Genomic DNA, 27046 nt, shown 5'->3' with positions numbered 1-27046 from the left:
AGTAAAAAGCTCCAGGCATGGATTACCGTATTTTTCATTCCATAAGACGCAGGTTTTCCCTCCTAAAAAGTAAGAGGGGGTGTCTGTGCGTCTTATGGAGCGAATGCATGGTCCCTGGAGCCGGATTGCCCAGGGGCGAAAAGCAAGGCGTGCTTTTTTAAAAAATAAAAAAAAAGGGACAGCTACTAAAGGCTAATGAGGGAAAGAGGGAGTTGAAAGGAACCCGCTCAGCAGCTGATTGCAAGAGATCGGGGAGGGAGATAAGGGACACTAGCTCCCTTCCAGGCCCCGCCCCCTTGCCCAGGCCTCCATTGTTGAATGTTCTGCAGATGGAGACTGCAGCGACATGTGACTGGCTGATTAGATTATCTGTCTGGAAACTGTAGAAATGGCTCCCTTACCTTTCCTTTCCTAAAGAAGCTGCAGAACTGCGAGTTGTACCCCATAAAACAGGATATTTTTTCCCTTTGCAAAGTAAGCTCAGCAACTTTGAGCTGATCCTCAAAAATGGAGCTTTCCCCTTTTGCAAAAAAAAGCTGCAGAACTGTGAGCTAACCCCCCCCCTGATCCACCCCCAAACGGGCTTTTCCCATTTGCAAAAGAAGCTGCAAGAAGCTGCACAACTTTGAGCTGACCCCCCCCCCCCAAACCAGGGCTTTCCCCCTTTCCTCCTCTAAAAAATTAGGTGCGTCTTTTGGTCAGGTGCATCTTATGGAGCGAAAAATACGGTAATTTATTCATTCAGTAATGGCAAATTCAAAAGTGAATATTAAATTCAATGTTATATAGACATGCTCCCAGCAAAAGGGGCCTGGTGTTTATGGCACTCTCATGTATGTTTAAAAACAACAATACATCAACTCAGGCAAAGAGCTGGAAATCTGGGCCAATTTATCCATATTATGCAATCATATGAAGTGTTGTCTTCATCACCTACCGTACTTACAAAATCTGTTGTATCCTCTATAGCTTTAACTAGGTTGGTATAATAGATTTGCTGTGAATCCCCCAAGAGGTGGGATGCTCAAGTACAGTGGTACCTCGACTTACGAACGACTCGACAACCGAATTTTTCGACTTAACGAATGGGGCAAATGGCCACACACTTACGAATTTCTCGACATCCGAACGGAAGCCACGGCGGTTTTAGATAGGGGTTTTTCAACTTACGAATTTTTAGATGGGGTTGCTTCGACTTACGAATTTTTCCATTTCCAATGCATTCCTATGGAAAATCGCGTTTCCAATGGCGCTTTTCGACTTACAAATTTTCGACCTACGAAGGTGCCTTCGGAACGGATTAAATTTGTAAGTCGAGGCACCACTGTACTCTAGACTAACCAGATGTTGGGTTAATCCCCACATTTTTGCTGAGCAGGTATGGGAAAGAACATAAAACAGTCAACTCACTGATAACCTTTTCTACTAATTCTCACACAAGTGACTGCATGGCACTTTAGACCTGCCTGCTCTCCAAATGTGACTAGAGGTAGTAAGAATACAACGTGCAAGCATATTTATTTAGGAAGAATATGAAATTAGTTCCTAGAGCCAGGAAGCAAGAGTTACATTCCCCCCTGATATATATCCCATTTATACTTCTTAAAAAAGTAAGGCTGTAACAGGTGGTTTGTGGACCACCCCTGACAGCAGAACAAGTGTCAAATATATGGGGAAATAGCTCATGGCATCTATTCCAGCAGAAGCATCACACAAAGTGTGTATATAAGCAAAGCATCGGAAGCTGGTGCAAAGGGAGATGAGGACAAATCAAAGGCCAACGATACGTTGTATTACAGCCGTGACTCACATTAAGGAAGTAGGAAAATGGGCATTTTGAACTTTCCCCCCAAGACTGTTTAGGAACAAGTAAATGGCAGGAAAGCCAGGAGCCATGCGCTCCCCCACTCCCCGCAGTCACTTACAAAATAAGAAATAACAAGCACACAGAAACACATAACACAGTGTTTGCCCATAACCACCACACACAAAAGAAAGGCTTTCCAAAACAATCTGTTTATACACAGTGATCATACATTTGCTACTCAGGTTCCAAATATGCATTTCCAAGATTCAGGAAACGCTTCTGTCTGGAGGATATAAAGATTTCCAGGGTTCAAAACTGCAATATAATTGCTGCAGGGAAAATGCAGCTCTTTGAACACATACAAAGCGGCCGTATACTGAAATGGACCATATTGCAGCACCCTATAGATTCTGATAGGCAGCAGTTCTGCAGAGTCTCAGGCTAAGAGGTCTCCTGGCCCTTTTCAAAGAAGATGCAGGTGACTGAATCTGCAGCTGGCTCTGGCCTTTCCCCACATAAGAGGGGAATCTGAAAAATCTGAAAAAAGAGGGGAATCTTGCAATCTGAAAAGCTGCACTGACTATGGAAGGTTGGGCAAATATCACAAGGAGTCAAACTCCTTGAGACAAACTCATCAGCATTTAGTGCAATTTTTTTCTAATTCATTTTTGTATTTCCACTAATATAGGCATTTTATGCCCACTTTACCCTAGCATATGCATTTTGAAGAAGTGTGGAATTTTGAAGGGTGGCTTATGTTTCTGTTTGTGTATTGTTTGGGAAAGTGCAAATTATATAAAAGCACCTTGAAATCTGAAGTGGTTCAAATTCCTCCCCTGTTTCTACCTCCCACTCTTGGAAATACAGTGGAACCTCGGTTTATGAACAGCTCGGTTTACGAATTTTCGGTTTACAAACACCGCGGACCCATCTGGAACGGATTAATTCACTTTCCATTACTTTCAATGGGAAAGTTCGCTTCAGTTTATGAATGATTCAGTTTATGAACAGACTTCCGGAACCAATTGTGTTCATAAACCGAGGTACCACTGTAACAGACTCCTGAGACTAAGCTCTCATAAGGATTTTAAAACACACACATGTCATCAGGGCCATAGCATTTCAGGAGCCAGTCTGAAATTTGGAAGAAATGTATTTCAAGAGACACTGGGGAGAACAGAGGCCTTTTAAGCAGGGAGTCTTTGCGGCTTTCCTCTACCTCACCATAGTCCTCCTCCTATGAGGCCTTCCCATTTCTCATTTCACAGTACAAACAAAAAACAAGCCCGCAATAATAACAATGGCAACAAAGCTCTTTTCTTCTTCTTCCTTCCTTCCCTTGGAGAAGCAGGACTACAGGTTCCCATGCAAAAATGCCCAAACCCGAATATTACCTTCTGGGGGCTTGCTCTGGGCGGCTCTACCTTCAGAGGTTAGGTTAGGTGGGTAGCAGACAGAGAAAGGTCCTTTGTGAGGCTGAGGAGACCTCCTTGGTGGAAGGCTCTCTGCAGCAGGGGGACTGACAGTTGCTGCCGTATATTATGCCCTCCTGCTGAAGACTTTGTTTTTTTTATTTATTTATCCAACACTTTTATTATTTGTATGGGACTGTCCTTGCTGCTTTTGCTCTGGTGTTCTGCTCTTTCACTGTATTCACTGCTTTTTATTTATTTTTTAATCAAATGTGTGTTTTTTTTGGGGGGGGGTTATTTGCTTTTAAATGCCAGCTGCAAATTGCTGTGCAAGTTGTCAAACTGAAGTGCAGAGTATTAAAGATTTTAAATAAATGAATAATACTCTCCTCCCCATGATCCATCCTCTGGAAAAGGGCTAACAGAGGCCATGCAAGTTAGTGCCAGAAACAAATTCTTGTTTTCACACACAGGCAGCTTCCGCCAAGATCAAAGACTGCAGAGACGCTCTACTGTGGCAATCCTACAGAGCGATTGACCGTGGGGTGTCCAGTTAAACATCAGGTCCAAGAGGCAGAATGAGAAGCAGTAAGATTAACAGAAACCTCACCAAAGCTCACCAAAGGGCACCCCCCCCCCACCTTTCAGGCTGAGCCTGGATTTCTGCCTCCCCATGATGGAGCCATCTGTACAGGCACTTTGCCCTGCAGACACTGCTCTCGGGGAGCAAGATTGCAGCCTGGGTGGGCAGCAGGTGCCTTCAACAATGCCACCTAAATTCAGAATCACAGTTTGGGGATTCTGCATGTCGAATTTAGCTGAAAGTAACTGTAGCAATTAATCTTTCTGAAATAACACTATCATCCCAGAACTGAATTAAGGACTACATCCTTTTCCGTATCATTTAAAATCAATAATGATATTGTCCAGATTTTTAAAATCAACTGTCTTTCGAATTCTCTCTCTCATTTCCTAGATGCACACCCCACATCTCCATAAAAATGTCGCAGGAGTCTTGTAAAACATTAAAACCAAATAAATCAGATTCAGAAATAGAGAACACAACAGCAGAACACAGCCCCAAAGCCCCACTAAGAAAACAGCAGCACTTTAAATACAAAGTTAAAAGTCCAGGTGAAGAGAAATGCCTTCCCCTAACGCAGCTGGCACTAGACAAGCACCAGCACAGTCTCCAGGCATACCAAGAAATGGTGAGGAACTCACCAAAACTCAGTTCCATTGCCGTTACAAGAGAACAAGGGAGGCGTTCATGGTGAGTTCCAGCATCTCCTTCTAGAAAAACAGCACTGCTTAGGAGCCCACCTCAACCAGGGAGCCACCAGAGAAGAGTCCTGGTGGTGGAGGAGGAAACCTCTAACTAAAGCATGGTTATAAGCATTGTCACAGCAAGTACCAGCCTCGCACCACTGCTACATCAGACAGGCCGCCATCTTCTATTTGCCGTTCCCTAACTGGGCTATTGTGTACAATCCCAGGGTGAGACAAAGCAGCAACTTCCGCTTGGAAGCCCTTTGAAGTTTAAGGCCCTTTCTCACAGGCAAACATAAAAATGAAACTGCAGGATCCATCCAGTCAACCTCAAGGGACACTCCTCACCCTCTTCCCAGTTCTGCCAACTTGCAACCAAAAAATTTGAGTCGTTTACACAAATGGATTTCAAGGAAACAAAGGACCACAGGTCATGGATAAATTTAGACTTGGCAAAACTCAGGTATATTTACGTGTATACAGACAATCTTCAACCAAGAGAGACTCTTCCTGCAGATGGCTGCCTCTCCAGGTTATATCCAAAAAAGGATGTTTTAATTATGATGTGTACACAGTTATTGTTTATTGATTTGTTCTTGCTTTATTGTTTTATTCCTGCCTTAGGACCAGTTAGTAAAGAGCTAGAAATACCCATGAATGAATAAATGAATAAATAAAATAAAAAAATAAAAATAAATAAATAACAGGAGATAGAAAAGCAAAGAAGCACCCTTCAGGCAATTCATCTAGATATATCAATTGCAACCCTAAGAGTGTGTGAAGTGGGGGGGGGGGGGTTAGAAAGCTTCATTTCCTAACTTTAGAAATGCCAACTGACATCATCGCATAATCTGGCCTGACGCTGTTCATTTGGCAAAGAGCTGAAATGCATTCAATATTGGCCCCACCACCAGAACTGAATGCAGGCTGGAAGAAAAGAACAAAGGAGCACAGTGGCATTTATCTGAGTTTGCAAGCACCATCTTTTCAGAACAGCTATGATCAAACTTATATAATATAATATATAAACATATAATATATAAACATATATAAAAGGATGTCATATAGAAGAAGGTGAAAGGTTGTTTTCTGCTGCTCCAGAGAAGCGGATACGGAGCAATGGATTCAAACTACAAGAAAGAAGATTCCACCTAAACATTAGGAAGAACTTCCTGACAGTAAGAGCTTTTCGACAGTGGAATTTGCTGCCAAGGAGTGTGGTGGAGTCTCCTTCTTTGGAGGTCTTTATGCGGAGGCTTGACAGCCATCTGTCAGGAATGCTTTGATGGTGTTTCCTGCTTGGCAGGGGGTTGGACTGGATGGCCCTTGTGATCTCTTCCAACTCTATGATTCTATGAAACTTGGGTTGAACAAGTTACCATTCTTGCTGGCACAGGTTCCTTGTAGTCACACCACTCCATGCATGGAATATCAGAATGTCTCATATTTCCTGAAATTCCACCATTTGGAAAAGTTATGACATAAGCAGCACTGGTTCAGTGGCTGTGGCTGGAATCTGAAAGCACAGTCAGACAGAGCACATCTATGGGGAAGTGTGGGGAATGGACTTGGTTTTCTTTCATTGATCAAACATGAGGCCAGCATTCAAGAGTTGGCGACTAACAGTAATTAGATTCCCTCTGCTGCTCTCATGAAGTACAAGTGTTTTCAAAGTCATTCTCTGGCTTATATATTTGTATTAGTTGGATGGAAATAGCCTACTGTAACTCCTTGCCTTCCCCGAGCACACATACAGAAATATTCACTAAGAACCAGTTAATGTAAATTGGAACTGCCCAATTTAGATACCCGCTGTTACACTTCTGCATTATTTACACCTCCGGCATACCGTATCACCAATACAACCGTGCATTAGCTGTGATCAAGCATACAAAGAATTGCAAGTTTCAGAACCTCTTTGAAGAGGAGATTGGGAATTTGAACTTTGCCTTTCAGCTACTCCAGAAAGAAATGAAAGAGTCCATTTTGGATCCATTTTTGCTACCAGAATTCTGAGTTCAAAACATTGCCTAGTTGGTTCTGTTCCCTGCTCCCTTGCTTAGGTTCTACCGGTAGTACATTTTTCTCTTTTACATAGAGGGAGAAAGCTGGGGTGGCAACTCCAAAAGGGAAATGTCACCCCATCTCTCTCTTTCCTGTTGGGACGTAACTGCATCTCTCTCGGATTTGCAGTTCACCTCACAATGCCAACACCAGCTGCAGGAACAACTAGTTGGTGTTTAAAGACTGACTGATCACTGGAAAAATATAAAGGGTGGCTTAGGGACTGACTTGGGCTGAAACAATCTCTCTTGAGCCACCTTGTCCATAAAAGTCAACACAGATATCTTTGCTACGGGACCAAAATAGCTTACAGCCCAGTCCTCTGCCTTGAGATATAACCCTGGAGGTCAGCAGTGCCAGAGAATAAATTAAAAACTGAGCTGTGGGTCATCTTTAAAGTCACAACAAAATGTTAAACACTAACATGTCAAGAGGCTCTAGGTAGCCATTCTGCCCCCCCCCTCACCCGTCCACTGCATGCTCCGGATTCTTGCTATGAAGGAGATTATCTGTTCTCTTCATTCCAGTGTGAAAATGTAAATTGCATTGGGGCAGAGCGGGGGGGGGGGTCATATCATAGAACACACTGGGGGGGGGAAGGAGAGAGGAGAATCGTCAGAGCCTCAGGCACTCCAAAACTTAATTTAGTTCTCCTCTACATGTGTTAATAGTTCATGTTCCTTCCAATATATTCGTATCAGCAAAGGGGCTGATATTTATTTAAACATTAAATGACAACCAATTCTCCCAAAACGAAGGTATATCTCCATTTTTTGTTTGCTTAGCCTTAGATGAAGCAGTTACAAGATTTTTATTATTATTATTATTATTTAGAAAGGCTGCTGGTTGACGTTTTACTCCAAGCCATTTTTCTTCAGCAATTAAAATTTACATAAAATTGGCCTGAAATTTCTAAAGATGCTCTGCCAGTGATTGGAGTGCAAGAAAGTATTTCAGTGATCAAATCCCCATTCTTTTAAAAGAAAAACCAGATTCTGCATCAGTTTCCCAACAGCTCTCTTTTCAGGCAATTCTGCACATGAAACAGGTGCCCAGAGGTCTGTGCTTGCCTATTTTCCCCTTCACTGCTATTAGCAGGAAGGGATGAAATTTGAAAACGGAGGCAAGGGAAGGGATTTAAAGCCCTTGCTGTGGACCCCAATCCAAATTGGGATTGTGGCTGCATCCGCCAAAGAAAAATATGTCAGGAAGTCACTTAATAAATATCCCACCATGTCACATCTAGAGCTCTGGCGTTGTGCACTGGGGCTCAAGGGCTACAGAGAATCCCACACAAGTGCCACAAATCCAGCACAAAGAGCCCAACACTGAAGAGCTACGTTCGAAATGAAAATGATGTTCTGCAGTTACAGTATCCAGAGCCTTGAGGTTTGTTACTTTTGCATATAACCTCAAATGAACTGTTGCAGTTTGAGAGGGGAAAGTGTTGTAACTCTCAGAACAGGAGCAATTTGATGTGCTGAACTGGATTTTATTTTATTTTAATGTATTAATAATTTAAAAAGCCACAATACCAAATAAATCTGATTACTGTGTTTTTAAGCTATGTTTTTAAATGGATTTCTAGTGGGGAGATAGCCTTAAAATTTCTACTCTTGCAAAACTTAATGTGTCCAAGGCACAATGAAGCTATTTACATTTTTAAAAAAAACCAAGCTCTCCTTGAACAATAATTACTCTAACCGCTACATCTTCAACCCATTGAAACTATACTAAACATACTTCCAGTTTCCTGCCGCTTGGAAATGGCGGCATGGTGCTGATCGCCCCTCAAGAGGCGATCGGTCCAAGGCTTGCAGGGGCAAGAGGGGAGAGTGCCAGGGCTAGGCACCCCCCAAAAAGCTCCACTGAGGATAGCGGAGTGTCGAGGGGTCCATTTGCAGCGCTAAGCTCTCGCTGCCCTCCCGAAAACCAAGCCGAAAGGGGTTTTCTACTGCTGCAAAACTTAATATGTCTAAGGCACATTAAAAAAAACCCAAGTTAAACAGCATATGAGCTCTCCTTGAGCAATAATTACTCTAACCGCTATATCTTCAACCCATTGAAACTATACTCATCATAAGCACATTTGCCTGAATAAGTTCTTCTAAAAAGGGAAATTTCCACAAATTGTGGTCATTGTGCTATTTTGTCCAGCTGGTAACTTCCTTTGATTAAATAATATATTTAGGATGCAATCCTAAATATAAGTCATAGAAAATCCTACTGAACTGATCGCCCTGCAGTGTTGCAATGCTACACACACCTTCTGAACCCAGTACTGAACCCAGACGTACCTCTTAATAAACATACAGATAATTCCGCGCTAAGTGATCAGTTAAAATATTAAGGTCTAAATGTCGGCAACATTTGATGCTATTTAAAGAGTCGACCATGTTCTCAGCTTTTTGAGAAAAACAATGGTCCCACATAAAAATTAAATTATTCAAACAAAGTCTTCTTTGTACAAAAGTCTTCAGCACTTAATATCTCAGGTTAGTCCAATACCTAACACACATTGTTATAATTTATTTATTAAAACCAATAAATCTACAGATTATTCCAAGTAGTGCTTTGGCCCCTAAATAAAGTTGAGAGAACCCACGTTGCAAATTTATCTTAGGTGCAATTATTGGCGGCTACAAACAGGTTTCAAAGGCTCCCAGATCAACAGAAGTTACACACCCACCAGCCACACATGGCCTCTAGAACCCCCACAGACCCAAAAGCTCTTTATTTGCTTATTGAAATTTAAAAAGAAAATGTAGGGAACAAATCCTTCTCAGCATCAAACTCTGAGCATTAACTTACACAATCCCTTGTAACATCCAACTGGCGCCTCCATGCTAAGCACATAGTAAATTACACTCAGGAGGTCCAGGCGACTCAGTTCCACATAAAAACTAAACATCACTTCCATCATTTGAAAGCAGAGGAGCCAACAATTAGAGGCTTTTGGCTAATATTTTTTGCAGTGCACTATCATCTAAGATGTTCCCTTTGAAGCATTAAGAAAATCAGCTAGTTAAAATTAATGGATTATCCCTCCAGCTGGTAAAATTCACACAGCCCAAGGTTTAAGAGGAATCTGAAGATCTCTGCCACGTAATCTTTAAATGTATGTCATGCTGAAAGAAATGTGATTGCTACATTTGAGCAGAAAGGGCCCAAGGGGGAGAGAGGGACCAGTGGAAGGGAGCACCTAATCCCAGTTGTCCCATTCATGCGCAAACTGAACATTGCAACGGGCTTTTCTCCCACATGCTTTACACCACTAAAAACAACTGAGGTTGTCCACCCATTTTTAATGAAAACTAGAGGCCGTAATACAACAATAGACCAATGCCTAGAACTTTATTAGGCAGTATAATTACATCACATTTCTAAACTGCCTGTGCCCCAATTAATACTTAATTTTAAAATGCAGACTATAAATAGTAGGTTATCAAGTCAGGTTCCAAATGCATTGCTAATCAAAGAGAAATATTCTTAGGATATCACTGAAGAAGCTTTTGCCCACCTTCCAATTTTAAGCAGGATTTTTTTAAAAGTTAACACTCTTCCAAAGATTCCTGTAATGTGCAAAAATAACTAGAAAACACTAGTGGAAGGCTTGCTCCGGCTCACCAAAATAAACTATCAGTTGTTATAGTCAACACACATTTACACCAATAGGCAAATAGTGCATTCCTGGTTTAAGATGGGCTACAGGAAGAGCACTACAAAGGATGCAAGAAAGCCAAATTTCCCACATCAGATATTCTAAATGTCCAATGCAGTTTCAAAAATCTACAGTGGGAAATCTAATAAATTATTTTGTAGAAAGAGGGGGGGAGGGGAAAAGGCAAGGCTCATTTTATGAAATGTGATTTGGGTTATGTGGAAACACATATCCAGTAAGATAGTGGTTGTTCAGTATTTGTACCTTTAATGTATGTTTAACCTTCTTTTGGAAGATGCCCAGAGTGCCTGGGGAGAGCCAGCCGGATGGGTGGGGTAGAAATAATAAAATTATTATTATTATTATTATTATTATTATTATTATTATTATATTGCCTATGTAAATTTATATGTCTACGAATACTTCTGTATGTACGGGAGAAGCACTAAATTGTCACTGGGTTGTATTAAAACGTTACCCACATCCTCCTTATCCTCCTCCTCCTCCTCTGCAGTTCATGCAAACCACTTTTAGTGTAAGATTCTTACAAAATCATACTGTATAAACAGTAAATCAATACTGTACATTTAAATGACACCTAATATTTGCATTTCAGAAAAACTCAATTCTAAACATACGCCATTTCTCCTAAACCTGATTTCACTATGCTACACATTCCCTGTGTTAATCTGGAACATGCTACTCAAATTTAACGCCCAACAATTCAAGGCAGCAGAACATACCGTACTTTCACACAGCATGTTGAGAACAGGGGGGGAATTCTCCTGCTTGCTCCAATTCGATGTGCAAATTAAAATTCCCGTTTACATGTAGCACCACAAATGTGCCACAAACTGAGATTTAAGGTTTTTAAAAAAATATGGGGGGAACGGACGGACTTAATTCAATGCAAGGCTATTTGTGCTTATGTCAGTCAGCAGATGTAAGCTACCTCCAGTTATTCTCACAGATAAACATGGAGAAAGGTTTTAACCGTTCTATACTTACAGCCCAATTCTTCAGCACCAGCTGTTTTATAAAAACTATGCACATTTTCTCCTGAGAACTGTCCAGAAATGTAGAAAACAGAAGACAGGAAAGACAAATGAAAAGACTGACCAGAATTATTTTCCCCATCAAATGACTATGAAATACTTCACTGTTGAGAGACAAATGAATTAAATCAAATCACCTAAAAGAAGTTTGGTTTATTTCATTTTTTTAAAAAAAATTGCACAAATAAATTTTTAAAGCTTGTTAAATGTAAAACTCGAACTACATGAATGTCTTAATCTCTTTCCACAAGTGAGTTTGTCTCATAAATCACACCACTAACCCAGATTATTTATTAATGATGCATATTTCATATCAATAGACTGTATCATGTAACAACTTGGTGATGGAAGCTACATTGTCAATGTTGTTAAAATACCTCACATAAGTTTAAATGCTGCTTTGGAACCAAATAATTGAGATTAACAGTTTTATGACACCGGCAGTATTTAATCAGGTTACCTGTTTATAATAGCTCTTATGTCATAAATCTATTTCAACCTAAATACTGTTTTTTGAGGGTGCTTGGAATTTTCTGCAAGTTATAAACAAGTCTCGACAAGTGAAGCTATTCCCTCATGCAGATCAGAAACTTTAAAAATAAAGACTACCCAAGACTACACTAGGAGATGAAAGAGGCCACAGCTTTGGCCCACAGACTCATCCAAGCCTTCATTCAGGGCACAAATAAATGTTTCATGCTAAGCAGGTTGTCCCGTTAAGAGTTCTGTCTGCTCTACCTGCTGGCTTGTTACAAGGACAGATTTATGAGAGCTATGACATGCTTCCAGACCAACAAACAGTAGCTAAATGCCCTGCAAAGGCCTGTGAATAAAAATGCAACAGCCGCAGAGCGTAACCACATCTATTTACATTTTGCTTGACAGCCACCTAAGTTGTTTAAGGCTGCCTGTTCCTATGGGACTGCGTCAGGGGTGTGTGTCCAACTGAGATGGATCTTAAGAAGTTCTAATGAAGAAATCAAGGACAGAAGAAATTGAACAGAAAGAATGGGCTTTGTAGCACTTTTCTTGCTTATTCATGAAAGAAATAGAGTGTGCAACAAACGTGACTGTATATACCGAAACAAGGAAAAATGTCACCTTGATTTAAGTTGGCAATATACTCCCAAGTAAATAAGAGGAAACTTCCTTCTCAGGAAGGTGTCTAGGATCCGAATGCAGGGGAGCTTATTTCTAGACAGAATCTATCATCACTCCATACTGATATTTTTATACTCAAAGATAAATTCCACTTAGAAATAAAATGTGTATACCACCATGCATATAAATGGTACAACGGTCTCATTCTGCTCTATGCTACTTTCTAAACGTGAGAAGTAGGAGCAAAATAGACAGCTGCAGAATCCCCCCTGCTGCTACATGGGAAACCACCCTGAGACTGTAACCCCAAAATACCTCCTCACTCCATTCATCCCGGGAACACGCCCATTGAGTTTTGTGGAACTGTTCCAGAGCAAAGGACAGACAGATAAATTGATATTGCCTTTCCAAGTTTGTTTTAACTGTAAACGGCCCTATCACATGTTTGCTACTGAAATGTCATCCTTTGCTGCTAGGAGTCACTATAGAAGATTCTAGTCCAGTCTTTTAAAAAAAGGTATGGGTTTTGCTTATTTTGGCTTCCTAGAGTTTTAAACCTGTATCAGATCTGTATTACATTTCTGACATACACAAATTCAACAAGGTTATTCATAAATATAGATCCATGTGTTATATCTACGCATACTAATTTTAAACTAAAATTATTTATATATTTACTAAGCACTTTTCTCACAAAACTGACCCAAAACTACTTACCAGTACATAAAGAGCATATACATTAAAACCAATTATAACAAAACCAATAGAAACCTAAAAACACATCTATACAAATAAAATAAACAGAAATGAGATATGGTAGTTGATTTCAACAGTGCATTTCTCCAGTAAAAAAGGGTCTTCACAGATTGTTAACTGCTATAATTAGAATAGCTATGGGATATATGACAGAGAGAGAGAGAGAGAGAGAGAGAGAGAGAGAGAGAGAGAGAGAGAGAGAGAGAGAGGGTGGGGATGAATTCTTACACTGCAGCTGATGTTAAACTGCAGCTAAGCGTGGAAAAAAGAAAAATGCTTATGTCTGAAGTTCTTAATGACCAAGTGTTTCCAAGAAATCCTCAGGAACAAGGCACAGCCTAACTTCCAAAGCCTGGTAGCTTCCAATCCCACTATTCTTCACTCACAAACTCACAGAATAGCAGCACTGCATGAACACTTCTAAATAAATGTTTGGCTTTGTTTCATTTTATGTATCATTTTTAAAAAATGATGATGCAGCAGCAAAGTGTGAACAGGCTCTGTTTTAAAGGTCCTGGTTGACTTCTAATATAGGTATATTTGCCCTCTCAAAAGTACAGTATTGTAATAAAAAAACAGAAACCTACATGCTCTGGATAAAGCAGAGCGGCTGCCTTGGCCTCCTTTCCCTGATTTTCTGTTTTATTTTGCTTTTGAAAATGTTTTTGTGGGTCTTTGGACCAAAATAAATATATTATATTTGTCAGATTATTATTTTTTAAAGAATGTAAAGGCGGCCCCTTTTCCTCCTGCATACGGTTCATTTGTTCAACTGCATAAATCCTGAAATATTTGGTAACCTTTGGCAAAAACACCTCCTGTAATTCTCTACATACCTCTGTTAGCCTTCTTAAGGACAAATGTTCAGAAATTGGCTATGTTTTTCTACTCATGCCATTGGCAAAGTTAGATCAGTATCTTAAGTTTAATTTTAGACCCAGTAATATGATGGTAGCTTTCTGCTCAGAAAGCTGGCAGGTTAAACAACAATGCCTTTTTTTAGCATGGTATGAACAATAAGGGCTGCTGCCTTTAAAGTTGTTGCAAATCACAACACAATGAGAGGAATCATTGAAATGAAAATCATGCAAATATCAGGCTTAAACCCACCTAACTCTTTCACTGCATTGTGGCCAATGTGTGATCTCAAAACATCAATGATATGAAGCAAAGCATTGCTTAGAAGTTTTTCACCTGTGTGTTTCTTAGAAACAAATTAAGATGGTCAAGTTATTTCTCTCCTTTCTAATCCGATTGTACTTATAGGGAACAAGTGTGCACAACTTACGTGTGTGTCTGGCAAGGTAGAGGTGACGGGAGCTGTGATTTGTGCTAACTAGCTATTGATCCAGTCACATCTAGATGTTGTGTACAAGAAACAATAAAAGAAGGAGCCAGGAAGGATGCTGTGTGAAACTCCATTTAAAAATGGAAAAGCCCCCACCCCCCAACAAACCAATTTATGTCCTTGCCTGGATGAAGCCTGAAGAATGCTGATGGGCTCCACAGCATCTGCAGCGCATGCTAAACACTCTCTGCCTCAGAAAAAGAAGCTCCCTGCACTGGCTTGGCCAGGGAACAAAGAGACAAACAGCAAAGGCAGCATTCATATTCGACAAAGCCAAAGACAGGAAAGTCAGGGGAGTGGGGAGTTTCTCAAACAGCCACCCCGAAACCTTTCCACATACCCTAAAAACACAAGGCTCAACAACAAAAAAAGGAACACCCGATGGCTAGTATTCCCCAGTTGTCAGCTCATTATCTTGTTTCACAGAGATCATACCCATCTACTGAATTCCATCTACAAATGATCATCAAATGAAGAAGTCACTGGGCACAATTCACCAGGTCCTGCTGCCCTGCCTTTCCATTCACTAACCTAGAGTTCCACCAAATGAAGAATAACATTGTAACTGCCTAGCTTTAGCAATCAACACATTTTAAGTCTGACCTAAAAAGGAAAAACTAAGCAATATCTGCTCCTCTAACTTTTTTATTTACAGTATTACTATATTTAATTACTTCAACGCAACACCTGAATTGGGATCAATCAAATGCACCTTAGGAACGACAACAAAACCAGAGATTCCTAAGATGAATAAATAAATTTAACCAGGCACACAGTTCCTCTCCTCTTACTTAAATGCTACTGAAGTGCATTTGTGCATGCAATGCACTGCGCTTATTTCAAAGAGTCAGGCAAATACGCTCAAAGAGTCTGCGCTATGTGATGCTGCCATGAGTACCTTTCGATAATTCTGAGGGCGGAAGGAGCAAAACCCCAGCACAGCTAAGGGCACATGTGGGACACCTCAAAGGAATTATTCACACATGAGCCTTGAAGAAGCTGCCTTTTCCTAAAGCAGCGATCCTGGCAAGAACATACATCCCATTGTTGGAAACTTACACCCTGCACTAGCACCCCCACATCACACAAGCAGTGCGGGAGACACAAAAATACTAGCTCTGCCTTCTGCCTCTCCTCCCACATTTCTCAAGCATGAGGAAAGGCAAGGGGTCGGTAGGAATGGGGCCAACCTTAGTTGGCACAAGTTTTTGTGGCTGATCCTTCCCAGCGCCTGCTTCATCCTCCACCTGCATGGGACCCAAGAAGAGGGAGGGCCAAGAAGGGCCATGTCCTGGGCCAAGGGGGCTGGATTCCACTTCCTACCTGCCTTCCGCTATCCTTTGGCAGAGCCACCAGGTTGTGCTTCTGTGAGCAGGAGGAAGGAAGGGGAGCCCCGAGAAGCAACCCAGGTCGGCCGGACCAGCGCCGCTTCCCCCCCTCCCCGCCGCCCCCTCTTCCGCGCGCCCCCGTACCTTCTTTGCTGGGGTTGAGCGACTTGGCTTTCTCCCAGGGCGCCAGGGCCTTGTCGTCGTCGTCCTGCCCCTCCAGGAGGGCCTTGTCGCTGGGCAGGTACCAGGCGGCCGAGTGCTCGGCCATCAGCGAGTCCAGGTCGATGGTGCTCATGGCTCCCTTGCCGCTCTCGGCGGCGGCGGCGCAGCAGCTGCTCAGCTCGGCGCTGTCGCCGTTCTGGGTGCTGCCGCCTCCAGCTCCGGCGGGGCCGTCGGGGGGCTTCTTGGCGCTCTTGAGGCCCAGAGGCTGGTCCTCGGAGATGCTGAACTGCTGCCGCTGCAGCTGGATCTGCGCCTGCAGGATCTCCAGCGGGTGGATCTCGTCCTGGACCGGGCCGCCGGCGCTGGTGGGGGGGCCGCCGCCGTAGCTGTCGGGGCTGGAGGTAGAGTTGCTGCCTCCGCCGGCGTGGAGGCTGAGCTGGGCCAGGGAGGCCTTCTGTCCGTTCAGTAGTGCGTGGTCCCCCGGACGGGGCTGCACCGGACTGCGCCCCGCCGGGCAGCCCTTGGCCAGCTGGTTGTCGGAACTCGACGACACCTCGTCCTCGTTGCCGGCCTCGTCGGGGAAGTCACCTGCGCCGCGGGGCGAGCAGGAATCCGCCTTCTCCAGGGAGGGCAGCAGCTCGGGCTGCTCGGAAAGAGGCGGCGGGGGCGGCGGCAGCGGGAGGAGGAGGTCGCCGCCGCCTCCCTTGGCCCAAGCCGAAGGGGGCGAGCTCAGTGCCTTGTGGGGCTCGTGGAGTTGCGGAGTGCCGCCTCCCCTTTCTGTCCCCTGCCCGGGACTACCGCCTTCCACCCCGGCCGGGGGGCCGTACTTGTCAAAAAAGCCGCCGCCGCCGCCCGCTCCGGCGGCTGGGCTGACATGCCCGCTGTCCCGTTTCCTGCGCCCCCGACCCCGCACGCCTCCTGCCTTGGCGTCGGGGCCCGGGCCGGGCGAGTAATTGGGGGACAGGCCGCTCTCGCCCGGGGCCGGCGGGGCCGCAGCGGGCGGCTGAGGTCCGCCGCTGCCTGGCTCGGGAGGCTCGGCCGGGCCGAGCTTGCTACGCTTGGGGCCTTCGCTCCCGGCCCCGACGCCTCCGCTCACTGCAGCCGGAGCGCCCTTCTTGCCGAAGGTGACGTTGAGGTTGGGCGCGCCCAGGCTGGCGATCATGTTCTGGCACGCCGTCGAGAGGGCCGCCAGGCAGCTCTGCCCGAAGAGACCGCTGCTCTCCTTGGGGCCCGGGGCCCCGCTGCTGCTGGCGCCGCTACCGGGAGGCCCCGCCACCCCGCCCACCACGCTCCCTTTCGAGAAGGAGCCGAGAGACAACGCGCCCAGCTTGTTGCTGGACTGCGGCGGCCGGGGCGGCTGAGGCGGCGGCCCAGAGGGCTGGAAGTCCGTCGGGGGCCCGTAGGAGGCGGGCGAGGCGCTGTGCGGAGTGGCCTGGCGGCTGGAGGCGCCGAAGGGGAAGCCCTGCTGGGCCGCGAAGTCCGGCGGGCCCGGCCTGCTGCGCTCCAAGGGCGGACTCAGGCCGAATTGGCCGTGCAGGCTGCCCGGCGAGGGCACGTGTCTTTCGCCCCCCGGCGGAATCCGCAGCGGCGCCGGCGGCTCCTGCAAGCCCGGCATGCCGCCCACGCCTGGCCGGAAGAGCAACTCCCCAGCGCCCGGCGCAGCCGAGGGAGGATGCGGCGCCGGGAACCAGGCCCCCTCCTGCGCCTCGAAGGCGGGCTCGCCGTGGTGGTGGCCCGGGTGGTGGTGATGGTGACCCGGGTGGTGATGGCTCAGCTGCTGCAGGCTGGGCTGGCGGAGGCGCTGCTGCTGCTGCTGCTGCTGCTGCTGGCTGCGAGAGGCCGCCATCTGCTTGATCATCAGGGCGGCGTTCTGGCGCTGCTGCTGCTGCTGCTGCTGCAGAGCCGCCTGGTGGTCAGCGCCCGGCGGCGGGAAGCTCTCGGGCCCCGGCGGCGTGAAGTCTCCCGGCAGACCCGGGTAGGCAGCCGAGGGCGAGAGGTGACTGTCCAGGCTGGCGCTGTGCATGCCCGCGCCGCCGCTGCCGCCGCTCCAGGAGTCGAAGCGGGGCCGTTTGGCCACGTTCATGTATGCAGGGGCGTCGAAGTGTTGCAGCCGCTGGTTGGGAGGCTGCTGAGCCGGCGGGTGGTGGTGAACGCTAAAGACCGGCTCGCCCGGCCCGTAAGGATGCTGCAGGCTCCTGTTCTCCAGCCGGTGGATGGGGTACTCGAACTGCGCGTGCTGGCCTTGTAGGAGCGGGCCGCCGTCCTGAAGGCCCGGGTTGGCCGCGTTGCCCTCGGGGCAGGGCTGCTGCCGGGGCAGAGCCGGCGGGCACGAGTTCTGTCTGGCCAGCAGGACCCCCGGCGGCGGCGGCGGCGGCTGGTGCTGCTGCATTAAAGGGTGCCTGCCGGCGCCCAGGCTCGGCTCCAGGCCCACCGACATCTTGCGAGCGCTCCCAAATCTCTCGAAAAACACGCCGCCCCCGCCGCCGTGCTGCTGCTGCTGCTGCTGGGGATGCACCTTGCCTAGGCCGCCGGGCCCTCGGGGCAAGGCAGAGGAGGGCCCGGGAAAGTTCCCCCCGCCTGGTGGCACTTGCTGCCTACTGGCCCCGTAGTGGGGCAGTTGCCCGTCGGCCTCCGACGGCGAGAAGACGGGCAGGTCGAAATGACTCTCGCTGCTCGGGTAACTGTACTCCAGGGACTCCACCGCGGCCGCTCCTTGGCTGGGGAGGCGCCTTTGCGAGTCGAGGCCGTGCGGCTCCGAGGTGGCGGCCCCTGGCAGGCCGTGGAAGGAGGCCGCGCGGTTGGGCGACTGATCCAGCGGGAGGCAGGGGGCCGGCACGCCTGGATTATGGTGCTGCTGTTGCGGCTGGAAGTCCTGGAGGGGACCTGCCCTCTGCTGCCCGAAGCCGTCCCCGCCTGCCTGGCCCTCAGCCAGATGCTGTTCGTAACCGTCAGCAGCGAAGGTTTGCTGGCCGCCTGGGTAGCTGAGGAGCCGGCCGCCGTGAAGGCAGGAGGCGCTCGGCTCGGACCCGAAGCCCCCGCTTCCGAAGTGCGGCGGCGGCGGCTGGTGGGCGCCGTGCGAAGGCTGCTGGCTGCCGAAGAACCCGTGGACAGGCTGGGCCTGCTGCAGTTCCGCGTGGCCCCCGCGTGAGGCGTGGAAGCCGTACGCCTCCCCGGGCAAGTTCAAGTTCATGGCCAGCATGGCCGAGGAGGGCTCGCTCAGGGCGCCCAGGGTCCCCGACTCGCCTCCGGGGGTCCCGCCGTGGAAAGGGGACGGCTTGAAGTGCGAGCCCATGCTCGGGCCGAAGCCGCCGCCGCCGCCGCCGCCGCGCTCGCCGCTCCTGCCGCTACCCTGCGGCTCGAACTGCTCCAGCCCGAACATCCCGCCGCCGCCCGCTCCTTTCCTCGTTCCCTGGCCGGCCGGGTCAATCCGTCACTGGGGGGACATGACGGGCGGCCAGCCGGCTGCTGCAGCGACGCAAGGAGGGAGGACACCCCGCGCGCCCGGCTCACATCTTGCGGGAAAGTTGCTGCCCGGCGCTGGAGCGGCCGCGGGCGAGGCGCGCCCGAAGCTCCCTCGGCGGCCCGCCGCTCATGGACTCGGCTCGCAGGGAGGCGGGCTCCGCCTCATGGCCAGCCGACAACTGGACCCCGAGCCCCGCAAGAAGCTGAGGTTCGCGGGCTCGTTGTCCTCGGCTGCCGCGCGGCGTTGCTGCTGCGAGGCGCTCGCCCGCCCGCCCGCCCGCCTGCCTGCCGCTTTTGCGCTCGCTCGCTCGCTCGCTCTCACGCCGCGCACAAGAAACAGCAACAAGTTTTGCATTTCAGCAATCCATTCCAGCCATTAGGGCTGCGCCAATGAGCGCTCCGGCGGGGCGGGGCTCCTCCTTAAGGTGGCTCTCCCGAACGCGCACTCGGCGAAGCTGCTCGCGACGACGGAGGGACTCAGCCCTGACCAGCGGGAGGAGCGCGGCCGGGGGGCACTGCTTGTCCCTGCTGCCACTCGTGCACGGTGTCGCCCCCGCCCTCCAAACGGATCCGCGTCCCATCGCGAGGCGCCGGGTGTCATCTCCAGCGTTTGCTGGCGAAAGGGGAAGCCTGCTGCCGGCAGCCGGCGGACTTCGCTGCCTGGTTGCGCCGGAGCCGGGGAAACGATGGAGGCCGCCCGCCGCCCTGCCGCTGCGGCGCCTCCTTAAGAGAGCAATTAGTGCGCCGGCGGGGGAATGAATGGGCCTGGCATCCCCGAATCAATAGGGTGTCATTTAATATCTGCGCCGCTCTTTATGAAATATTTATCCCCATCATCTGGGTGCGAACACGCCTCGCCCGCCGACCTCCACGGGGGCTGAAATCTATCCGGCCATTACAAATTTATATCCCGTCCCCGTCCTCTCCTCGACTGTCCCACGAAAAGTCCGCTCTGGCCGTGCGGGAAAGCCCGAAGCAGACGGCGACAAACAACTGGGGCAAACAACTTGTTTACACACACACCCGCCCCGCCCCCCAAGCAGAAACAAAAGCGCGGTCTTTTCCTTTGGGGCCTGACTCGGGGTCCCGAGGGGGAGCCCGCTGCCGCCCCTCAAGCCTTCTCAGGGGGGGGAGCCCGCTGCCGCCCCTCAAGCCTTCTCAGAGCCGCTTGGCGTCCACCACCTCCCCACTCCGAGACTTTCGCGCGCTCCCCCCCCCCCTTTAAAATACACCGCGGGCGCTTCCCCCGCCTCCCCAATGAGATCTATAAATAAGCGGCCCCGAAGAAGTCTTTGTATATGGCAGGAGAGTTTTTAAAGGATTTTTCTGCAGGATCAGGATGCCGGGCTGTGATTAAATATTGATTTTGTGTAATTAGTTTTCATGTGAACTATCCTCCTTGCTGATGGCTTCGAGATTTCAGAACTAGAAAAGGAATGGAATTGGACAGGGAAATTATTACTTAGCAAAGTGACGGGCGGGCGCTGGAGAGCGACCGGCAGCAGCGGTAGGGGCTCCTCCAGGCAGCTCGCTGGTCGCCCGCGGCAGGCGAGTGGCAAGCCCTCCCCTCCTACCGGTACCGCCGGAGTCCGGGTCCCAGCCTACCCTGGCTGGCGCCGTGAAAAGCCTCCCGCCGACTCCGTGCGCTCTCCGCTCCCCTTTCAAGCCGGCGACGCGCCTCCGACGGGGCATCCGCAGCAGCTCAGCCGTCGGTTAGTGCCAGCCGTCGGAGAGTGCCAACACTCGGAGAGTGCCAACACTCGGAGAGAGAGACCACCTTTACATTTTCATGTGAGATATAATCCTGATGTGTGGTGGAGCAGTGGCAGTCCAGCCTGATCATCAATCCTGTGGACATTTATACATGTGTAAAAGTCTCTAGTTTATGCCCAGGTGTTGTTTGCCTTTTCTTGTTGTTTTTTAATATCCCAGCCCTAATCAGTTCAATCTGAAGTGACACAGTGAAAGGAACCGATTGACTCACTTAATTCGCCTCTTAGTCAAACCATTCTCGGAAGTCATTGCTTCTCAAAATCCTCAAAAGACTGTGCAGTCTCTCCATTTCAAATACCCTTCTGAGTACTCGGGTTTGGGGCTTGGGGGTGGGTTTATCTGTTCACCCAGCCTCCCACTAGGCCGCCAGTAAAGCAGAAGCCAGCAGCACTGTATCAGGAGACCGGATACATACCAAAGTTAATTGGGCACCCAGGAGGAGACTCTCCAGGATGCCGCTCCTCGCATACAGGAATACAGTTTCCACTTCCGCTACCACACATTTAACATCTAGCACTGGTTCCAGAGGTGGCTGCTGTAAATGTGAAGACAGCCATTTGTAACCTCAGCAACCCACACCCCAAAAAAACCTTTCAGAAGACACTCGGGTTATATAGGAAGGCGAGATTAACATTTGCTCACTGCCCTACCAGATGAGTTCAATTTATTGCAGGAAGGAAGGGAAATGACCAAGAAGCATGCAAATAAAGACCTGTGTAAAGTTTTAAGAGGTGATAAGAGGTAGGAATGACTTAGTGCAAAGTCACCTCCAGAGACTGCCCAGCTGTCTTGCACTCCATACTAATCACCAAGCCTGTTGGCGGAACAATGCGGTATGGACACATGTGTATACCAGACAGCTCCCAAAGAAACATGCAGGAAACACCTCAGCTGAAATGTGTACCTGCTGCTTCTCTGTGTTCTCCTCCGCTCAGTGATCCTCCCTCTTTCCTCTGTGCTGTCTCCTAGCACTTCTTGCATGCAAGCTGAAGCAGCACAATCCCTTTTTGCTTTCCCTACATAAAACGTGCTCCAAAGCTTTCCTCATTCAGGCTGTGGATACACAATACCCTTAAAAGCGCGCACACACACCCCACCAAAAAAAGAATTCTGCACACTGTCATTTGTAGGCGTAGAATGCAGGGAACTGTAACTGTGAGGAGTAAGCTACAGTACCTACAATTTCTGAGGCAGAGGTTTTCAACCTTTCTGAGTCCATGGCTCCCTTGACCAACTTCATTCTTTCTGCGGCTCCCTTGTGGGAGCCACTTACCCTGGGGTTCCATTACAGGAATTTCCCTCTTCTGTCCCCACCCCACCCCATTCCACCCTTTTTTGACCCGTGTGTAAGTGGAAGTGCATGTGTTGATGGGAACCCAAGCAACACCACTGCTTTACAGTGTTGAATGGTTTAAGATTTAAAGTTCATTACTGTTCCACAGAAATGTGTATCTCTTTACGAGAAAGAAGGAAATATAATGACCTAGTTTTGCAGCTGTGGGACAGTGCAGCACGTGATGTTAAATTTGTATTGTTTTAAGGCAGGGGTCCCCAAAATAAGGCTCAGGGGCTGGATGCGGCCCAATCGCCTTCTAAATCCGGCCCGTGGACGGTCCAGTAATCAGCATGTTTTTACATGAAGAGAATGTGTCCTTTTATTTAAAATGCATCTCTGGGTTATTTGTGGGGCCTGCCTGGTGTTTTTACATGAGTAGGCTCGGGTGCTGGATGCGGCCCAATCGCCTTCTAAATCCGGCCCACGGACGGTCCAGGAATCAGCATGTTTTTACATGAAGAGAATGTGTCCTTTTATTTAAAATGCATTTCTGGGTTATTTGTGGGGCCTGCCTGGTGTTTTTACATGAGTATTTAAAATGCATCTCTGGGTTATTTGTGGGGCATAGGAATTAGTTCATTCCCCCCCCCCAAAAAAATAGTCTGGCCCCCCACAAGGTCTGAGGGACAGTGGACCGGCCCCCTGCTGAAAAAGTTTGCTGACCCCTGTTTTAAGGCATGTCAGCAATCGGATAGAGTATATAAGGTGGACTGCGTACCTCTCTCAGTACCCTGGGCCACTGGATGGGTCATGCTTCTGCAACGTTCTTGTAGTTAATACTGTATAATTTCTGTTATTTTTCTTTAATTAAAACAACTCCTAAGTATACTTTGCAGTCTCCTCAGAATCCTTTTTGCTGCGCAGTTACTCAGTTTAAATATACCAACAACTGGTTATGGGCCCAGTTCCTGAGTTGATGACTACATAGATTTGGAGTTGGAGAATAGCTTAAGAAAGTTTTTCTTTTTCTTTTTGCTGTTGCGGAATGAGTTTGAGAAGCAGAATGGTGGACTGGGTTTCTGAAGTTGAGAAGGCTTTGACATTCCCACAACTTACTGATGAAAATTATAGTTTGTGGTCATTTCGGGTGGAGGTGCTTTTAACTTCATGAGATGTTTGGAAGTATATAACTGAGAGCCCTCCTGACCCCATAATGGATGCTTGGTTGAAAGGTGATGCAAAAGCCAGAATGTTAATTAATTTGGCTGTAAGCAACCAGCAAGTAGTGTATATAAGGAATAGGAAAACTGCCAAAGAAATGTGGAACAGTCTTGCAGCAGTTCATGTTAGAAAAGAGTCGGCGTCTGCCTTAACATTTTTTAAGCAGCTGTACCAGACGAAGTTACAGCCTGGTGGAGATTTGGCAGCACACTTGACGCATCTGGAGGTGATACGTGGCAAATTAATTCAAAGAGACATGGTGATATCTGACATTCAGTATGTGTTTATTATTCTTTGTTCTCTTAATGAGGATTTTGACGGCGTAGCTAGCCAGATATCTGCCGTTCCTCCAGCACAATTAACTGTGGAAGGGGTAACGGCAAGATTAATGGGTGAGTTGGACAGAAGGGAGGCTTGTGCAATAAGCACTCCTAGTCCCAGAAATAATGAGGAATGCCATATGCAAGCCTGTGGTGATTCAACTGCATTTAAAACTGCCAAGCCTTGCTGGCTGTGCAACAAAAAGGGGCAGTTGGCGAGGAACTGCAGATCCAAAAGAAAGCAAAATGCTCCCAGGTCTGTTCCAGTTCGTCAATCACAGGCATCAACCCAACAGCTGACAGCGTGTGGTAAAGATGGACATGCGTCGCGAGCCTTTCATGCTCGAACAACAGCATAAAAGATTTAATGGTGCCAAGCGGGGTTCATTTGTTATTGACACTGGAGTGTCGTCCCATCTTTGCAACGACAGAAGCTTGTTTATTTCTTTTGAAGAGGAAGTTGGTAATGTACATATAGTCAATTCTGAAGTCCTGCAGTTGCTTGGCAGGGGTACTATTAAACTTGACTCTCTAAACATTATGATAGCAAATTGCATTTACTGTCCGTCAGTGGATAATTTATTATCAGTAAGTTGCTTTGCTCGTCAAGGAATAACTGTGTGCTTTACTAAGTCAATATGTGAGTTTTTCAAAGGAAACAAACATGTATTATATGCCTGGGAGTCTGAGGGCTTATATAGACTGTACTTTCAGAGCTATTCACAACCACCTGTAAATTGCAGAGTATTACAGCCAAGACAAGGGTTGAAGAATGTAAAACCACATTCTGGGTGTATCCATGAAGCGCACAGACTTCTAGGACACTTGAACTTTGCTGACATGATAAAGACAAAGAATATTGTTGGTGGACTAAACTTAAAGCCATGTAAATATTTTATGCAATGTATATCCTGTTGTAAGAATAAGGTAAAGGTTGCACACAAGGGTAAATGCTCAGACAGAAAAGTACCAGGGCCATTTGAGCGCGTGCATTGTGATTTAGTTGGGCCACTCCCATCATTATTAGGAGGTTCAAAGTACTGGCTAACTCTGATAAATCAGTATAGTAGATATTGCTGGGTTTATACAATTGCTGAGAAGTCACAAGCATTTGAGAAGTATAAAGTTTTTTGCAACTGGGTAAAAAGGCACTTTAACAAACCTATAAGGAACCATTTTTTTGACCGGGGAGGGGAATTTGTTTCTGAAGAGTTTGAGTGTTTACTGGAAGTGCAGGATAACTCATGAGTTATCTTGCCCCCAAAGTCCCTGGCAAAATGGGCTTGTTGAAGTTGTGCAACGTGACTTGCAGACAGGTGTTAAAACTTACCTGCATGATGCTAATTTCCCCAAAGGGTTTTGGGCTGAAGCGCTCATTGCCTATTGCTATGTGAAGAACCGCAGTTATCATTCTGGTTTAAATGTCACTCACTCTCTATGAAATGTTGTTTAGAAAACGCCCTAACCTGGACTTCCGGTTGTAGTCGGTTGAAGTCCGTTCAGCGGAGCGGACCTCGGCACTTTGAAGAAAGGGGAAAACGCTCCAGCAAATCGGATCCCCTCGAAAATCCCCAAGTCGAGCGTCTTGGGGCCAGGTCGTCTGATGGGCATCAAAAGCGGGCTCCCCCTCGGTAAGGCTCTGTTTTGAGCCCCCGAGAGTGGGGGGGATCGGAGCTGCGATGTGGCAGACATCCGATCGCTAACTTCAAAGTGCGATGCTGCAGGACTACGAGGCTACAGCGATCAATTCTCCCAAAGACTTGGATTAAAAGTGTGCGTTGGATTTATTGGATTTTAATTCGGACAATTTGGACAAGGGAAGAGACTTAAAAAACGGGAGTCGGTCTCTACCCACTGAGAAATTAGGAAGCAGTGTTTTAACCCTAAGCCAGGGGGGAAAGGACACAGAGGCTTAAAATCTTCAAGGAAAGACTATAACTTCCCCACCTAAGGCAGGGTGAAGGGGGGAAGAGTTATAGGAATCATAAAAACCCTGCAAAAGCAAGAGAGAGATGTGGGGGAAACCCCTTCTCAACCCTGGATTCGGCACCCCAGGAGAGTCAGCAAGGTGCCAATGAGAGGAAAGTTTGACAGCTGTCAATAATAAAGTTTAAATGGTTTGCGATGGAACGAGAAGAGACATACATGTTGCATTATAAGAACTTTGGAAATTATTTTTCAGCCATGTTGGATTCTTTTGTCCTGGAAGTCTGAGTCTCCATTGTTCTTTGTCCTCTAATCTCTTTTCTGCCCTTGAGTTGGAAAGAATGTCAACATCCGGAACACCTGCTTTCCAGAGGACAGTGTTAAAACTGCTGGGAGACCTTGTAATTGGGCAGCAACAGTTTAGTGTACAGTTAAGAAGCACCAGGGAACAGTATCAGGAATTGGAAAAAAAAAACTATTCAGAATGGGATGGATAATGGAAAATTAATTCCTGATGACAAAATGCAAGAACACATAGAAGAAGGAAATACCCAACAAAGAAAAAAGAATGATCAGGACTTTCATGACAGTTGAATTGGAAGATCAAGAACTGGAACTGATTTCATGGGAAATGTGGGGAAATGTGAATAGGCAAGGGAAAGAGTTTGAGGAGATGGGGGCAGGAGGAGGGGAGGACAAAAATATGGGTGGCAAAATGGGAGAGAATGGGAGTGGGATGAGGAAATTCTGAACTTTAAGCAGGGCAGGAAAAAATGGATATGGAATCTGGATTGTATTACGGAATTGCTGTATCAAATGGGGGAAGGAATCTAGGGGAGAGGAGGAGGTATGGAATAATTAAGGATAGAAGAAAATATATGGGAATAGAGAAAGGATTAATTATATGAATTTTTTCTTGGGGGAAAGATTAGGCTAGGGAAGAGAAAATATGATATTTGTTAGAAAGAAATGTTTATATGAAGTTTGAAAAATAGGCAGAGGTGTAGCAAATAGAAAATTTAGGTTTAGGTAGATAGTTGGGCGGCTCACTGCCTTTATTCATCTCCTCTATTCTAGGGCCCCTTGGTGGCAGGGGGAGGTCCTG

The 27046-nt window shown here is 47.3% G+C and overlaps 1 protein-coding gene across 1 annotated transcript in view; it reads right to left on the bottom strand.

The window, feature by feature from the left end:
* Positions 1–19731, bottom strand: part of MN1 (MN1 proto-oncogene, transcriptional regulator) — a 42329-nt gene extending 22598 nt beyond the window's left edge. The window contains exon 1 of the mRNA XM_060269286.1: positions 15946–19731. Coding sequence (XP_060125269.1) covers positions 15946–19342 — 3397 coding nt within the window. The 5' untranslated portion in view covers positions 19343–19731. The remainder of the gene's footprint in view (positions 1–15945) is intronic.
* Between the last annotated feature and the right edge of the window lie 7315 nt (positions 19732–27046).

This window comes from Zootoca vivipara, chromosome 17 (assembly GCF_963506605.1).
Source record: "Zootoca vivipara chromosome 17, rZooViv1.1, whole genome shotgun sequence".
Taxonomy (NCBI): Eukaryota; Metazoa; Chordata; class Lepidosauria; order Squamata; family Lacertidae; genus Zootoca; species Zootoca vivipara.
The sequence above is the reverse complement of the archived record's forward strand: the minus strand, read 5'-3'. Positions and strand labels throughout refer to the sequence as shown.